The 18,455-nt window shown below is 43.7% G+C and overlaps 1 protein-coding gene across 1 annotated transcript in view; it reads right to left on the reverse strand.

Annotated features, from left to right (window-relative positions):
• Nucleotides 1-16,087, reverse strand: part of gtpbp3 (GTP binding protein 3, mitochondrial) — a 48,197-nt gene extending 32,110 nt beyond the window's left edge. The window contains 3 exon segments of the mRNA XM_070439757.1: nt 5,185-5,271; nt 5,425-5,687; nt 15,688-16,087. Of these exon segments, the coding sequence (XP_070295858.1) occupies nt 5,185-5,271; nt 5,425-5,687; nt 15,688-15,746 (409 nt within the window). The 5' untranslated portion in view covers nt 15,747-16,087.
• Between the last annotated feature and the right edge of the window lie 2,368 nt (nt 16,088-18,455).

Raw genomic sequence — 18,455 nt, forward strand, 5'->3', positions numbered from 1 at the left:
GGAGAGAGAGAGAGAGAGAGAGAGAGAGAGAAGAGAGAGAGAAGAGAAAGAAAGGTGGTAGAGAGAGAGAGAGAGACAGAGAGAGAGAAGTGGTAGAGAGAGCAGGTTTGTAGCTGCTGACAGTGTTTCCTGTGTTGGACAGCCTGAGAGGCCAGGGCTTTGAACAAGATGAATGCCTGCATGTCCCTGTGGCCCCTTCTCCCCACTTCCTCCAAGGAGACTGTCTTTTCTGCACTTTGATGCATATCTCCTCTCAATGACGCTAGCTCTCCCTCTCCGCAGATACAAACAGGAAAGCCATGCCAACTCCCCTGGAAAACTCACTTCCGTAATTGTTATTTGTTCCGAGAAGGGGGCGTACCCACCTGATTTAACACCCCGTCCTCGATGAGCTCATCTTCACTGAAGTCTATGAAGGTTCCACGTGAGCCAAACACTGAAAACGACAAACAAAGACAGACGTTGAGCGAGAGAGACAGCAATACATGCGGTCCTCATCACGATCCTCTCTATATCATTCCTTGGCAATGATTTAAGTTCTCGTTCGTGATTGTCTTCTAGGTCAGAGGGATAGACTAAATCATCTCTGTAGACTAAATCATCTCAGTAGACTAAATCCTCAGTCGACTAAATCCTCTCAGTGACTAAAACTCGCAGTACTAATCATCTCAGTCGACTAAATCATCTCAGTCGACTAAATCCTCTCAGTCGACCTAAATCATCTCAGCTCGACTAAATCATCTAGTGACTAAATCCTCTCAGTCGACTAAATCCTCTCAGTAGACTAAATCATCTCAGTAGACTAAATCCTCTCAGTCGACTAAATCATTCAGTCGACTAATCATCTCAGTAGACTAAATCATCTCAGTCGACTAAATCATCTCAGTCAGCTAAATCCTCTCAGTCGACTAAAATCCTCTCAGTGACTAAATCAGCTCAGCTAGACTAAAATCACTCTCAGTCACTAAATCCTCTCAGTACAATCTCTCAGTGGACTAAATCATCTCAGGGACTAAATCATTCTCAGTAGACTAAATCATCTCAGTAGACTAAATCATCTCAGTCGACTAATCCTCTCAGTCGACTAAATCCTCTCAGTCGACTAATCCTCTGTCGACTAAATCATTCAGTGCAAATCATCAGTAGACTAAACAAAGCATCCTCTCCTTGTCTCCCTCCTGTGCCATGACAGAAGTGAACAGGTGAAGACTTCATCGCTACTGAAATGCAAAGATCTGGATGTTGATTGACACATGGAATGATTGACAGTTCAATAGGCCCACTAGGAGAATGATTGACAGTTCAATAGGCCCACTAGGAGAATGATTGACAGTTCAATAGGCCCACTAGGAGAATGATTGACAGTTCAATAGGCCCACTAGGAGAATGATTGACAGTTCAATAGGCCCACTAGGAGAATGATTGACAGTTCAATAGGCCCACTAGAGAATGATTGACAGTTCAATAGGCCCACTAGGAGAGGAACATCAGCCAACTGCAGGTACCCTCCATCCACACATTGTACCAGAGAACAATAGCAGCATTGTCTGCATGCCGAACTAAGGAAAGGGTGAAACTACAGTAGTAGATTCAAACATACTATTTTGACTGTCAAAAATAGAGATTGGATTTTGTTAGACTGCTGACGGTTTTCCTCAGGAAGACCAAGATTAGGCTCTTTTCTGTAGCACTCCTCTCAGGAGAGGTGGTGAAGTGTTGATACCCAGGTCTGGTGCAAGGTAGAGATCACACGATACACTCTGGGTAGAAGCTGCCCATTGGCACAGATCTAGGATCAGCTGGTTCCTGATCCCTGATCTCTCATCCCTGCTGTCAGACACTACAGTATAAGACACAAGACACTCTCGGCACACACTTAACGACACTAACAATGGCCTGTGGACGACTCGCAGCCAAATGGAACCACGGCAACTCAAAACAGCTCACCCTAGACTTCTACAGTATCCACAAAGGTCTGAATCCTAACTGTGAGATCTGTGTGTTTTCTATACAACACCACTCAACAACTGCCTGGCTAGCTCAGAGAACAACACGTTGGGTGAAGCCGATCCAGGTAGCTTAGAGAACAACACGTTGGGTGAAGCCGATCCAGGCTAGGTAACCATCCATGTATTTTCTCCTTCTCTGGGAACCTACCCGTTTGAGCCTGTAACTCCAGTCCTGGTAGAGGCGGCCCAGCTCCCCGTCCATCTGCCTGAGGGCCTGCCTCCTCTGGGCCTCAGTCTCAGCGTGGATCAGATCCCCCAGGCCCTCCACCTCCGTCAAGCCCAGTTTCCCCGCGTGGAAGGCCCTCCGTGGAACTCACCTGCCTCCGCAGGCCTCACACCCTCCAGGCTTCCTGCTAAACACACACAGCACAGCAAGACAGAGAAAACAGGGTCAAAGTCAGGGTTAATTAGTTACACACACACAGCAAGACAGAGAATTACTCAAACAGGGTCAAAGCCAGGGTAATTAGTTACACACACACAGCAAGACAGAGGATTACTCAAACAGGGTCAAAGCCAGGGTTAATTAGTTACACACACACAGCAAGACAGAGAATTACTCAAACAGGGTCAAAGCCAGGGTTAATTAGTTACACACACACAACAAGACAGAGAATTACTCAAACAGGGTCAAAGCCAGGGTTAATTAGTTACACACACACACAGCAAGACAGAGATTACTCAAACAGGGTCAAAGCCAGGGTTAATTAGTTACACACACACAGCAAGGCAAAGACAACACTGGGGTCACTAATAAGGTTCCCTATCGTTCACAAGCCAAGGTTACTAAGGTTCACTAAGGCAATGTACACTACCGTTCAAAAGTTTGGGGTCACTTAGAAATGTCCTTGTTTTTGAAAGAAAGCTATTTTTTTGTACATTAAAATAACATCAAATTGATCAGAAATACAGTGTAGACATTGTTAGTTGTAAATTACTATTGTAGCTGGAAACGGCAGACTTTTTATGGAATATCAACATTGGCGTACAGAGGCCCATTATCAGCAACCATCACTCCTGTGTTTCCAATGGCACGTTGTGTTAGCTAATCCAAGTTTATCATTTTAAAAAGCTAATTGATCATTAGAAAACCCTTTTACAATTATGTTAGCACAGCTGAAAACTGTTGTTCTGATTAAAGAAGCAATAAAACCGGCCTTCTTGAGACTAGTTGAGTATCTGGAGCAGCATTTGTGGGTTCYATTACAGGCTCAAAATGGCCAGAAACAAAGAACTTTCTTCTGAAATTCGTCAGTCTATTCTTGTTCTGAGAAATGAAGGCTATTCCATGCAATAAATTGCCAAGAAACTGAAGATCTCGTACAACGCTCTGTACTACTCCCTTTACAGAACAGCGCAAACTGGCTCTAACAGAATAGAAAGAGGAGTGGGAGGCCCCGGTGCACAACTGAGCAAGAGGACAAGTGCATTAGAGTGTCTAGTTTGAGAAACAGACGCCTCACAAGTCCTCAACTTTTTGTACACTCAGTGGGTAATTTTACATAGACAGTAATAAATCAATATTAAACTGATTATGGCAGTAGGCCGAGTATGGCATTAGTCATGTAAACACCTTACTCTGCTTATCTTAATTGGCATAAGGTCATAATCAAAGTAAGCATACGCTGATTAAAACACCTGGTTTTCTGAGCCATCTTTCAAATGAAACGTACATGGTTTAACCAGCGTTCCAGCGGTGTATTTGATCTCCACATGAGCCAGCACCAGCCGAGCGAACCTCCCTCTTCAGAGCGAGTGAAGTTAGTTTGGAACACCTACTTTTATGCGTCTTAGAAGTAGTTTTCACGTACAAACTTTATTTATCTGAACTCAGATCTGCTTCCCAAAAATAACATGGTCACTGTGTTAGAACGTTTATTTTGATTGACGGTTTTCTGTATTTATCAGAGTACCACCGGGTAGCCTGATTTCTGTATTTATCAGAGTACCACCGGGTAGCCTGATTTCTGTATTTATCAGAGTACCACCGGGTAGCCTGATTTCTGTATTTATCAGAGTATCATCGGGTAGCCTGATGCGTATTTAATGTTATGTGTCCGCTGGCTGCTTGTCTCCTTGTCGTCCTGAGAAATACACACACTGCCAGAAAGAGACAAACCCCCTAACCGGCTCTGGGCTCATGGAGGTTCAGAGTTGAAGGGTCATTCTGGGGTCACTGTGAGTGGCAAAAACAACACTGGCAACGAGGTAAGGTGTTTTTGTTCGAACCTTTACAGAACTTAATTTATTGGTTGTCAATATGGTGGCCTGATCCTTACACGCTCTAGAGACAGCTGACGTGTCCAGAGACAGCTGACTGTTGTACTACTACAGCGTTAATAAAGAAGAACAATGCTGATAGCTACAGGAGACACCAGGATTATATAATCGTCAGCTTTATGTATTGTGTTGTTGACTGGCTGTTCTGAGAAGATGCAAATCTGAGACACTGCACAGTTTACATTCATTTATATAACACTGCCCCCTAGCAGCCAAACAGGAACATTGCAAGGAGGCTGACAACAGTTCTGCATTGCTCTCGAGTTCAAGGAAAGTGTTTGCAGGAAGGAAAGCAACGCAGACAACCAGATGAAACAGCTACAAGAACACTTATCTCCTCTAGCCTCTAGCCTAGTACTACATATATATATATATATATATATATATATATATATATACACTATCGTTCAAAAGTTTGGGGTCACTTAGAAATGTCCTTGCTTTTGAAAGATTTAATTTTTTTGGGTCCATTAAAATAACATCAAATTGATCAGAAATACAGTGTAGACATTGTTCATGTTGTAAATTACTATTGTAGCTGGAAATGGCTGATTTTTAATGGAATATCTACATAGGCGTACAGAGGCCCATTATCAGCAACCATCACTCCTGTGTTCCAATGGCACGTTGTGTTAGCTAATCCAAGTTTATCATTTTAAAAAGCTAATTGATCATTAGAAAAACCTTTTGCAATTATGTTAGCACAGCTGAAAACTGTTTTGCTGCTTAAAGAAGCAATAAAACGGGCCTTCTTTTGACTAGTTGAGTATCTGGAGCATCAGCAGATACACTCTGGACATCACACTCAATCAGACCACTCATATCTCTCTACAAATGACTGTGCTCTAACCTAGTTCCATATCTCTTATCTCTCATCATACGACTGTGTGTTTACCTAGGGCTTGTAAGACAGCTGTGATGACTGCAGGACCTCCGTGAATATGAAACTCTGCACTGTCTTCCCCTGTGAAGCTGTGGGGACCTGACAAGAAAGCACAACAACATTCACAACAACATTGGATAAGACAAACAAGAACAGCTACTATGAGATGCTTATATATATTTTTTTTAAATCAAAATGCATTGTGGGTTTATCCAATAATAACTGTGAGATGTCCTCTAGGACTGATCTGACCTTTGAACCAGAGGACCAGTCCTCGGTCCAGCAACTCTTTGGACTGGGGGTCAGTGATCCTCCGTAGCAGGGCGGTACGAGGAGGGGGTAGAGCCTGGGTCAGACCTGCCATGTTTCTCAGGACCATGGAGGAGGCAGGACCACTGACACGGACCACCGCCACCCCACACCTGCCGTGGCCCGACGACAGGGCAAAGATGGTCTCAGCATCGCATACCGCTCTGGTCGGGATACACAGGCCCCTCGCTGATGGAGATGCTCTGCTGAAGACATTTATACAATTGTCAAGCGACTGGGTGCTTGAAAAGTGCGATATATATATACACTGAACAAAAATATAAAACGCTACATGGAACAATTTCTAAGATTTTCATGAGTTCCAGTTCATGTAGGGAAATCAGTCATTAGGCCATAATCTATGGATTTCACATGACTGGGAATACAGATATGCATCAGTTGGTCACAGATACCTTTTTTTWAAAGGTAGGGGCGTGGATCAGAAAACCAGTCAGTATCTGGTGTGACCACCATTTGCCTCATGCAGCGCAACACATCTCCTTCGCATAGAGTTTATCAGGCTGACGATCGTGGACTCGGACACCACTATACCGATTTCTCAGAAACTTGGTGTACAGCATCTCAAGACTAAGATCTTCAAAAGCAGTTGATATCGTAAACATCATGCCCGCTGTGAGCCAATGAAGTTGAGTGAGGTCGGGCCTGACAATTCAAGTCAGTCTTGGAGGGAAGGCCCTGAGGGAAGACTAAGGCCATGAGGGAAGGCCCTGAGGGAAGGCCATGAGGGAAGACTAAGGCCATGAGGGAAGGCCCTGAGGGAAGGCCATGAGGGAAGGCCCTGAGGGAAGGCCCTGAGGGAAGCATTGAGGAAGCCATGAGGGGCCATGGGGAAGGCCATGAGGGAAGGCCCTGAGGGGCCATGAGGAAAGCCATGAGGGAAGCCCCTGAGGGAAGGCCCTGAGGGAAGGCCCTGAGGAAGGCCAGAGGGAAGCCTGAGGAAGGCCATGAGGGAAGGCCATGAGGGAAGGCCCTGAGGAAGGCCATGAGGGAAGGCCATGAGGGAAGGCCGAAGGAAGGCCCTGAGGAAAGGCCATGAGGGAAGGCCATGAGGAAGGCCATGAGGAAGGCCATGAGGAAAGCCCTGAGGGAAGGCCCTGAGGAAAGGCCATGAGGAAGACGAAGGCCATGAGGGAAGGCCACGAGGAAGGGACCCTGCTGGCCATGCATCTCAATACTCTACAATGTTTCCTGAAGTCTGCACTGGTCCACTACCCACATGGATTCAAAAGTATATGATTGTTGGTGAGAGTACAGAGATGAAGTCGGACCAGAACCCTTTAAATCCAGACCAAGAGCTTTTAAGACCCAGTGCAAGGACCAGTGGATGAGACCATGCCCTGACCAAGACCAGGTTAAACGAGTAAAAATAGTATAGTACAGTATAGTTCCGTACAATACAGTCTAGTATAGTACAGTATAGTCAGTACAGTAGTCTAGTATAGTACAATATAGTTCAGTACAGTACAGTCTAGTATAGTATATTTCAGTACAGTACAGTATAGCACAGTATATTTCAGTACAGGAGTCTAGTATAGCACAGTATAGTTTAGTACAGCACAGTATAGCACAGTATATTTCAGTACAGTACAATATAGCACTGTATAGTTCAGTACAGTAGTCTAGTATAGTACAGTATAGTTCTGTACAGTACAGTCTAGTATAGCACAGTATAGTTCTGTACAGCACAGTATAGCACAGTATATTTCAGTACAGTACAGTATAGCACAGTATAGTTCAGTACAGTCTAGTATAGTACAGTTCTGTACAGTACAGTCTAGTATAGCACAGTATAGTTCTGTACAGTACAGTCTAGTATAGTACATTACAGTAAAGTACAATACAGTAGATTCAGTACAGTATAGTACAGTGTAGTACACTACAATTATGTTCAGTACATTGCAACACAGTATAGTTCAGTACAGTAGTCGTATAGTATCTGTAAGTACAGTATAGTTCAGACAGTATCTAAGTATAGTACAGTATAGTTCAGTACAGTAGTCTAGTATAGTACAGTATAGTTCTGTACAGTACAGTCTAGTATATACAGTATAGTTCAGTACAGTAGTCTAGTATAGCACAGTATAGTTCAGTACAGTAGTCTAGTATAGTACATTACAGTAAAGTACAGTACAATACAGTAGATTCAGTACAGTAAAGTACAGTACATTACAACACAGTACAGTTCAGTACATTACAGTTCAGTTCAGTTCAGTACATTATAGTTCAGTACATTACAGTTCAGTTCAGTACATTACAGTTCAGTACATTACAGTTCAGTTCAGTACATTACAGTTCAGTACATTACAGTTCAGCACATTACAGTACATTACAGTTCAGTACATTACAGTACAGTACAGTTCAGTACATTACAGTACAGTTCAATCAAATGTATTTATAAAGCCCTTCTTACATCAGCTGATATCTCAAAGTGCTGTACTGAAACCCAGCCTAAAACTCCAAACAGCAAGCAATGCAGGTGTAGAAGCATGGTGGCTAGGAAAAACTCCCTAGAAAGGCTGGAACCTAGGAAGAAACCTAGAGAGGAACCAGGCTATGAGGGGTGGCCAGTCCTCTTCTGGCTGTGCCGGGTGGAGATTATAACAGAACATGGCCAAGATGTTCAAATGTTCATAGATGACCAGCAGGGTCAAATAATAATAATCACAGTGGTTGTAGAGGGTGCAACAGGTCAGCACCTCAGGAGTAAACGTCAGTTGGCTTTTCATAGCCGATCATTCAGAGTTTCTCTACCGCTCCTGCGGTCTCTAGAGAGTTGAAAACAGCAGGTCTGGGACAGGTAGCACGTCCGGTGAACAGGTCAGGGTTCCATAGCCGCAGGCAGAACAGTTGAAACTGGAGCAGCAGCACGTCCAGGTGGACTGGGGACAGCAAGGAGTCATCAGGCCAGGTAGTCCTGAGGCATGGTCCTAGGGCTCAGGTCCTCCGAGAGAAAGAAGGAAAGAAAGAAAGAAAGAGAGAGAGAGAAGAGAAGAAGAGAGAGAATTAGAGAGAACATACTTAAATTCACACAGGACACCGGATAAGACAGTAGAAATACTCTAGATATAACAGACTGACCCTAGCCCCCCGACACATAAACTATTGCAGCATAAATACTGGAGGCTGAGACAGGAGGGGTCGGGAGACATTGTGGCACCGTCCGACAATACCCACGGACAGGGACAAACAAGCAGGATATAATCCCACCCACTCTGCCAAAGCACAGCCCCCACACCACTAGAGAGATATCTTCAACCACCAACCTACTATCCTGAGACAAGGCCGAGTATAGCCCACGAAGATCTCCCCCACTGCACGAACCCTAGGGGGGGGCGCCAAACCGGACAGTAAGATCACGTCAGTGACTCAACCCACTCAAGTGACGCACCCCTTCTAGGGACGGCATGTAAGAGCACCAGTAAGCCAGTGACTCAGCCCCCGTAATAGGGTTTGAGGCAGAGAATCCCAGTGGAGAGGGGGGAACCAGCCAGGCAGAGACAGCATGGGCGGTTCGTTGCTCCAGTGCCTTTCCGTTCACCTTCACACTCCTGGGCCAGACTACACTCAATCATAGGACCTACTGAAGAGATGAGTCTCAGTAAAGGTCGAGACAGAGTCTACGTCTCTCACATGGATAGGCAGACCATTCCATAAAAATTGAGCTCTATAGGAGAAAGCCCTGCCTCCAGCTGTTTGCTTAGAAATTATAGGGACAGTAAGGAGGCCTGCGTCTTGTGACCATAGCGTACGTGTAGGTATGTACGGCAGGACCAAATCGGGAAAGATAGGTAGGAGCAAGCCCATGTAAAGCTTTGTAGGTTAGCAGTAAAACCTTGAAATCAGAGGGAGGCTAGCACTGGAGTAATATGATTTTGGTTCTAGTCAAGATTCTATCAGCCGTGTTTAGCACTAATTTAAGTTTATTTAGTGCTTTATCTGGGTAGCCGGAAAGTAGAACATTGCAGTAGTCTAATCTAGAAGTGACAAAAGCATGGATACATTTTTCTGCATCATGTTTGGACAGAAAGTTTCTGATTTTTGCAATGTAAAATTGATGGTAAAAAGCTGTCCTTGAAAAAGTATTGATATGTTCGTCAAAAGAGAGATCAGGGTCCAGAGTAACGCCGAGGTCCTTCAGTTTTATTTGAGACGACTGTACAACCATCAAGATTAATTGTCAGATTCAACAGAAGATCTTTGTTTCTTGGGACATAGAAGTAGCATCTCTGTTTTGTCCGAGTTTAAAAGTAGAACATTTGCCGCCATCCACTTCCTTATGTCTGAAACACAGGCTTCCAGGAAGGGCAATTTTGGGGCTTCACCATGTTTCATCGAAATGTACAGCTGTGTGTCGTCCACATAGCAGTGAAAGTTAACATTATGTTTCCGAATGACATCACCAAGAGGTAAAATATGTAGTGAAAACAATAGTGGTCCTAAAACGGAACCTTGAGGAATACCGAAATTTACAGTTGATTTGTCAGAGGACAAATCATCTACAGAGACAAACTGATATCTTTCCAACGGATAAGATCTAAACCAGGCCAGAACTTGTCCGTGTAGACCAATTTGGGTTTGCAATCTCTCCAAAAGAACGTGTTGATCGATGGTATCAAACGCAGGCATCAGGTCCAGGAGCACGAGGACAGATACAAAGCCTCGGTCTGACGCCATTAAAAGGTAATTTACCGCCTTCACAAGTGCAGTCTCAGTGCTATGATGTGGTCTAAAACCAACCCGAAGCGTTTCGTATACATTGTATGTTTACAGGAAGGCAGTGAGTTGCTGCGCAACAGCTTTTTCCATTTTTTTTTAGAGGAATGTTAGATTCGATAGAGGCCAATAGTTTTTTTATATTTTCTGGGTCAAGGTTTGGCTTTTTCAAGAGAGGCTTTATTACTGCCAATTTTAGTGAGTTTGGTACACATTCGGTGGATAGGTGTATTATGTTCAACATAGGAGGGCCAAGCACAGGAAGCAGCTCTTTCAGTAGTTTAGTTGGAATAAGGTCCAGTATGCAGCTTGAAGGTTTAGAGGCCTTGACTATTTTCATCAATGTGTCAAGAGATATAGTACTAAAAAACTTGAGTGTCTCCCTTGATCTTAGGTCCCGTCAGTGTTGTGCAGACTCAGGACAACTGAGCATTGGAGAAATTCGCAGATGTAAAGAGGAGTCCGTAATTTGATGATCTTTTCGTCAAAGAAGTTCATGAATTTATCACTGCAGAAGTGAAAGCCATCCTCTCTTGGGGAATGCTGCTTTTTAGTTAGCTTTGCGACAGTATCAAAAATACATTTAGGATTGTTCTTATTTTCCTCAATTAAGTTGAAAAATAGGATGATCGAGCAGCAGTGAGGGCTCTTTGATACTGCACGGTACTGTCTTTCCAAGCTTCCAAGTTTGATTTTAGTTTTTAGGGGTGCGACTGCATCTAGGGATTTACGCAAGGCTAAATTGAGTTCCTCAGTTAGGTAGTTAACTGATTTTTGTACTCTGACGTCCTTCGGTAGGTGCAGGGAGTCTGGAAGGGCATCTAGGAATCTTTGTGTTGTCCGAGAATTTATAGCACGGCTTTTGATGATCCTTGGTTGGGGTCTGAGCAGATTATTTGTTGAGATTGCAAACGTAATAAAATGGTGGTCCGATAGTCCAGGATTATGATGAAAAACATTAAGATCCACAACATTTATTCCACGGGACAAAACTAGGTCCCGAGTATGACTGTGATAGTGAGTAGGTCCGGAGACATGTTGGACAAAACCCACTGAGTCAATGATGGCTCCGAAAGCCTTTTGAAGTGGGTCTGTGGACTTTTCCATGTGATTTTTAAAGTTACCAAAATTTGAATATTATCTGCTATGACTACAAGGTTCGATAGGAATTCAGGGAATTCAGTGAGGAACGTTGTATATGGCCCAGGATGCCTGTAAACAGTAGCTATAAAAAGTGATTGAGTAGGCTGCATTGATTTCATGACTAAAAGCTCAAAAGATGAAATGTTTCAGTCAGGCCAATCACATCAAGGATATGATCAGTTCATTGACTATAACTGCCTTGGAAGTGAGGGATCTAACACTAAGTAGCCCTATTTTGAGATGTAAGGTATCACAATCTCTTTCAATAATGACAGGAATGGAGGAGGTCTTTACTCCAGTGAGATTGCTAAGGCGAACACCGCCATGTTTAGTTTTGCCCAACCTAGATCGAGGCACAGACACGATCTCAATGGGGATAGCTGAGCTGACTACACTGACTGTGCTAGTGGCAGACTCCACTAAGCTGGCCTGCACCCTATCTCATTGTGGACCTAGGGGAGTTAGAGTCCTGTTTATGTTCGTAGATAAGATGAGAGCACCCCTCCAGCTAGGATGGAGTCCGTTACTCCTCAGGCTTGGTCCTGTTTGTGGGTGAGTCCCAGAAAGAGGGACAATTATCTACAAATTCTATCTTTTGGCAGGGGCAGAAAACAGTTTTCAACCAGCGATTGAGTTGTGAGACTGCTGTAGAGCTCATCACTCCCCCTAACTGGGAGGGGGCCAGAGACAATTACTCGATGCCGACACATCTTTCTAGCTGATTTACACGCTGAAGCTATGTTGCGCTTGGTGACCTCTGACTGTTTCATCCTAACATCGTTGTTGCCGACGTGGATAACAATATCCCTATACTCTCTACACTCACCAGTTTAAGCCTTAGCCAACACCATCTTCAGATTATCCTTAACGTCGGTAGTCCTGCCCCCTGGTAAACAGTGTATGATTGCTGAATGATTCGTTTTAAGTCTAATACTGAGGGTAACAGTGTCGCCAATGACTAGGGTGTTCAATTTGTCAGAGCTAATGGTGGGAGGCTTCGGTGTCTCAGACCCCGTAACGGGAGGAGTAGAGTCCAGAGAAGGCTCGGCCTCTGCCTCCGATCCGTTGCTTAATGGGGAGAACCAGTTGAAAGTTTCTGTCGGCTGAATGAGCGACACCGGTTGAGCATTCCTACAGCATTTCCCTCCAGAAGCTATGAGAAAGTTGTCCGGCTGCGGGGACTGTGTGAGGGGATTTATACTAACGTTACTATCTGTACTTACTGGTGGCACAGACGCTGTTTCATCCTTTCCTACACTTACATTACCCTTGCCTAACGATTGCGTCTGAAGCTGGGCTTGCAGCACAGCTATCCTCGCCGTAAGGCGATCGTTCTCCTGTATATTATGAGTACAGCGACTGCAATTAGAAGGCATCATGTTAATGTTTCTACTTAGCTTCGGCTGGTGGAGGTCCTGACGAACCACGTCCAGATAAAGCGTCCGGGGTGAAAAAGTTGAATGAAAAGTCGAGCGAGGGAAGAAAAAATATATATAAAACAGTAATTAAATAGTAAAAAACGTAAAGTTGGCAGGTAGCAAAGTAAGGTTAGCAACAAACCGCACAGCAGCACGTAAACAAGTCTACAGGTTGTGACCGGTTCAGTACATTACAGCACAGTACAATTCAGCACAGTACATTACAGTTCAGTACATTACAGTACATTACAGCACAGTTCAGTTCAGTACATTACATTACAGTTCAGTACATTACAGTACATTACAGCACAGTTCAGTACATTACATTACAGTACATTACAGTTCAGTACATTACAGCACAGTTCAGTACATTACTGTACATTACAGTGCAGTACATTACAGCACATTGCAGTACAGTACATTACAGTACATTACAGTTCAGTACATTACAGCACATTGCAGTACAGTACATTACAGTTCAGTACATTACAGTACAGTTCAGTACATTATAGAATTCTAATGTTGGGCCGAATATACATCTACATTGAGTGTACAAAACATTAAGAACACCAGTTCTTTCCATGACATAGACTGACCAGGTGAATCCAGGTGAAAGCTATGATCCCTTATTGATGTCACTTGTTAAATCCACCTCAGAGTAGATGAAGGGGAGGAGACAGGTTAAAGAAGGACGTTTAAGTCTTGAGACAATTGAGAAATGGATTGTGTATGTGTGCCATTCAGAGGGTGAATGGGCAAGACAAAATAATGAAGTGCCTTTGAACGGGATATGGTAGTAGGTGCCAGGCGCACCGGTTTGTGTCAAGAACTGCAATGCTGTTGGGTTTTTCACACTCAACGGTTTACCGTGTGTATCAAGAATGGTCCACCACCCAACGGACATCCAGCCAACTTGACACAACTGTGAGAAGCATAGGAGTCAACATGGCCCAGCATCCCTGTGGAATGCTTTCAACACCTTGTAGAGTCCAAGGATGGGTGCAACTCAATACTAGGAAGGTGTTCTTAATGTTTTGTCCACTCAGTGTATTTGTGCTATTGGAGGGTTGGAGCCCTTGCAGGCATGTCAATACTCTGCACTTTTTCCCTGAAGTGTGCAGTTGTCCACTACCCACATGGTGGTTCTCTGTAGCTCAGTTGGTAGAGCATGGCGCTGGCAAAATAGTGGGTTCGATTCTCACGACCACCCAAGTGTAAAGAATGTATGCAAGCATGACTAGGTGGCTTCGGATGAAAGCGACCTGCTGAATGGAATGTTATATGATTTGTGAAACACTGGAACCTGCAATTCATCCACATACAGGGCATTCTGAAAGTATTCAGACCCCTTGACTTTTTCCACATTTTGTTACGTTACAGCCTTATTATGAAATGGATTAAATTSCCCCCCCCCCCCCCCCCTCTAAATAAATATCACATTTACATAATTATTCAGACGCTWTCCTCAGTACTTTGTTGAAGCACCTTTGGCAGTGATTACAGCCTTGAGTCTTCTTGGGTATGACTCTACAAGCTTGGCACACCTGTATTTGGGGAGTTTCTACCATTCTTCTCTGCAGATCCCCTCAAGCTCTGTCAGGTTGGATGGGGAGCGTTGCTGCACAGCTATTTTCAGGTCTTTCCAGAGATGGTCGATCGGGTTCAAGTCCGGGCTCTGGCTGGGCCACTCAAGGACATTCAGAGACTTGTCCCGAAGCCACTCCTGCGATGTCTTGGCTGTGTGCTTAGGGTCATTGTCCTGTTGGAAGGTGAACCTTCACCCCAGTCTGAGGTCCTGATGGTTCACCCATCTCCACAGAGGAAGTCTAGAGTTTTGTCAGAGTGACCATTGGGTTCTTGGTCACCTCCCTGACCATGGCCCTTCTCCCCTAATTGCTCAGTTTGGCCGGGCGGCCAGCTCTAGGAAGGGCCTTGGTGGTTCCAAACTTCTTCCATTTAAGAATGATGGAGGCCACTGAGTTCTTAGGGACCTTCAACGCTGCAGACATTCTTTGGTACCCTTCCCCAGATCTATACCTCGACACAATCCTGTCTCGGCGCTCTACGGACAATTCCTTCAACATCACAGCTTTGCTTTTGCTCTGACATGCACMGTCAACTGTGGGACCTTATATAGACAGGTGTGTGCCTTTCCAAATCATGTCCAATCAATTGAATTTACCACAGGTGGACTCCAAGTTGTAGAAATAGCTCAGGGATGACCAATGGAAACAGGATGCACCTGAGCTCAATTTCAAGTCTCATAGCAAAGGGTCTGAATACTTATGTAAATAAGGTATTTCTGTTTTTAATACATTTGCTAAAATTTCAACATTTGTTTTCTTCACTTTGTCATTATGGGGTATTGTGTGTAGATTCCTGAGGGAAATGTTTTAATTAATCCATTTTAGAATAAGGCTGTAACGTAACAAAATGTAGAAAAAGTAAAGGGGTCTGAATACTTTCATAGTGTTCAACCATGAGGTGAGCACGGCTCAGAGGACTAGTGCCTTAGTAATACATACCAACCCAAGGCAGCCGAGGGTCAAACCTTACCCCTGCATCTTTGACAGACATCCCTAGACAGTGAGGGGTGTTGTACCAGAAACACATTTTTTATGACTTGTAAAATAAGGCGTAATATTTGAGCAAGCGAAAACGGGACTTAAAAGGGCTTGGACCCCGGGTCATCGCCGCTTGCAACTATATGTATTATTATTGCTCATTTTAAGGCAGGGAAGACAAGTCAGATCATGGGACTGTTATATGGCTGGGTAACAAAATGTGGGTTATCGATCTGTTAAGGGATATTATTAAGGGATATATTGGTTATAAAACGGTAGAAGTATGGTTATGATCAGGATACATTTAATTGAAATAAAGGCAACTAGCCCAGAGAGTTTTGACTAACCTGAGTGTCTTGAGGGTGTGAATAGCGCTTCTCCACAATCCCCAAGTGCATGGCGACATTATGATTCAAAGCAAATCACAACAAATGTTGCATAGCTGATCGGCTCTGCCCATTGTATGTAGATAGCTAGGTTATGTGTAGACCCTATTCTCGGCAGAAGCTATAACAACTACAGCTGTCCATGTGAAATGTTACCATCGTTTAGTCAAAAGGCAAATCTCACGTGAGATTGACTCGAGGCATTCTGTCAAACGTTCTGGTGGTGACTGAAATACTTGAATATGGCAGTTAGACAACGCAGAGTTGTATTTACTATCTATCGGCGACATTCAGCTCACAAACTCCCATCGCCTGTCTCCATGCTGATTTCTTTCCGTTTCCAAAAAGACGAAAACGTGTTAATACTACGGATGGTTTGTATTGGTCTGGAGTCCTCAATCTCGTTAATGATGCATGGATGTAACTGGTCCAACTACCGTCAATCAAGAATATGCCCTCCTCTTTTGTGCTATCAAAATGGGTCCGTGCTGCTACTGCAGCGACATCATTTGCGCAATTTTGCATTCTGTTGATTTTGCATAAATATGACATCATTCGCTGACCTTGTTACTTAATATCGTTTTGTTCAACGGTGTAGCAGAGATCTTAATATAATGACGAGATGCTCATGTCTCCGCCCTTACAATGGGAGTCGTTATCCTAAACAAGGGAAGGCAGGCGACAAGCTTACTGTAGGTCCAAAATAAGTCTTTAGAAACGCATTGGGCTTATTTTGGACATACTTTGGCGAGAGTGAAACCTCTCTTCGCCTCTTCCTCTCTGGTTGAATCTATGTTATTGAGACTGTAGTAGCTGGCCTACTGTTCTAGGTACTAGGCACATTATGAACAAGGAAACATTAAAGGGGCAGTATGCCGAAATCACTCCGCCATTTCCTGGTTGCTAAAATTCGAATAGTTCACCTAATTACAGTTTATGGGACAAAGCAAGCAAGTACAGTGTATAGAATCATTGTATCATCTAAACCGCTGTGAAATATATTTTCACTAACCAAAAATATTGTATTTTCAGCTGTTTGAAGCTGGTGTACAAAACTGAAAGTAAAAGACCCAATAACGAAACTTAAGAACGAGAAGCATAGAAATATTACTCATAGAACAGATCTACAGCTTCTTAGACTTGCTTTAAATTAGAATGACAGATCTATAACTCACATTTCTATGGTAATTTGGTGGGGTCACCCCAAAAGTTACATATTGCAGCTTTAATATCATACTCGTTGATAACGTGCATATATAGATTTCTCAATGTAGTTTTCTATTATTTTTAAGGATGTTTTAGAAAGTGTTTTTAATAAAAAATTTACTAAAAATATATATTTTGGGGAAAATAATCATCATGATAAAAACCTGCCATATTTTCTTTGAGCACTTGCAGCAAATGCATTATGTAACAGGCCTATCTACAGTAGAGTAATTTGTTTTCTCTCTGTGAAACACACGATGAGCTGTCAGTCACTGTGGTGACGTCACCATCTGGCCATATCCTTACTGGCCTTGAAGTGAAGCTGTTTCTGTCAGCTCAGTTTCAATCTAGTACTTTGATCACTGAAATAAATCCCATATAAACTGTAATTTACCTTATGTTTGAAATTCGGTTTTACTTCTCATTCTTAAAGGGTTGTAAGGGATCCAATTATTTGACTGAGAAGATACAATATTATATTGTTATTATTATACAAGCCTTAAGTGTTTTGATTTAGTTAAAAACAATAATCCAGTCTCTTTTGGATGATTCGAGGATTACCTGTCAAAGCTTCACAACGGAGCTCACGGCTCTCCTGCCCTAACCCCGTGGGGGTCAATACATAGACAAGTCCCATAAATTTAATTTGTTTTGACGCCTAGTTTGAATACTCGCCATCCTCTCTGTCATCTGACAGCTACAAAGATCTGCAGTGGGGCTCCCCAGTTAACATATACACTGAGTGTACAAAACATTAGGAACACCTTCCTAATATTGAGCTGTACCCCCCTTTGCCCAGCCTCAATCTGTTTGGGCATGTACTCTACAATGTGTCGAAAGCGTTCCACAGGGATGCTGGCCCATGTTGAATGCAATGCTTCCCACAGTTGTGTCAACTTGGCTGGATGTCCTTTGGGTGGTGTTTTACCCATTCACACTCTGAATGGCACACATACACAATATTCAGAAGGTGTTCCTAATGTTTTGTACACTCAGTGTATATGTTCACTGGGGAGCCCCACTGCAGATCTTTGTGGCTGTCAGATGACAGAGAGGATGGTGAGTAAGCAAAATGTATGCTGGTGATACTAGCTACCTCTGAGCTTCACCGAGGAGAGTGCTGGGAGGGGTTGGAGGGCTGGGCTGTGAGGGGTTGGAGGGCTGGGCTGTGAGGGGTTGGAGGGCTGGGCTGTGAGGGYTTGGAGGGCTGGGCTGTGAGGGGTTGGAGGGCTGGGCTGTGAGGGGTTGGAGGGCTGGGCTGTGAGGGGTTGGAGGGCTGAGCTGAGCTGAGCTGGGCTGGGAGGGGTGGGAGGGCTGGGCTTCACGGCAGATGGTGTCCAGGGGGTGGAGAACAGGAGAAGACTCTGTGGGTGTGTCTCAATAATTTCAATTTCAATTTAAGGGCTTTATTGGCATGGGAAACATGTGTTTACATTGCCAAAGCAAGTGAAATAGATTTTAAAAAACAATAACATATTAACTGTAAACATTAAACTTACAAAAGAATAAAGACATTTCAAATG

Source organism: Salvelinus sp. IW2-2015, unplaced genomic scaffold (genome assembly GCF_002910315.2).
Source record: "Salvelinus sp. IW2-2015 unplaced genomic scaffold, ASM291031v2 Un_scaffold1895, whole genome shotgun sequence".
NCBI lineage: Eukaryota > Metazoa > Chordata > Actinopteri > Salmoniformes > Salmonidae > Salvelinus > Salvelinus sp. IW2-2015.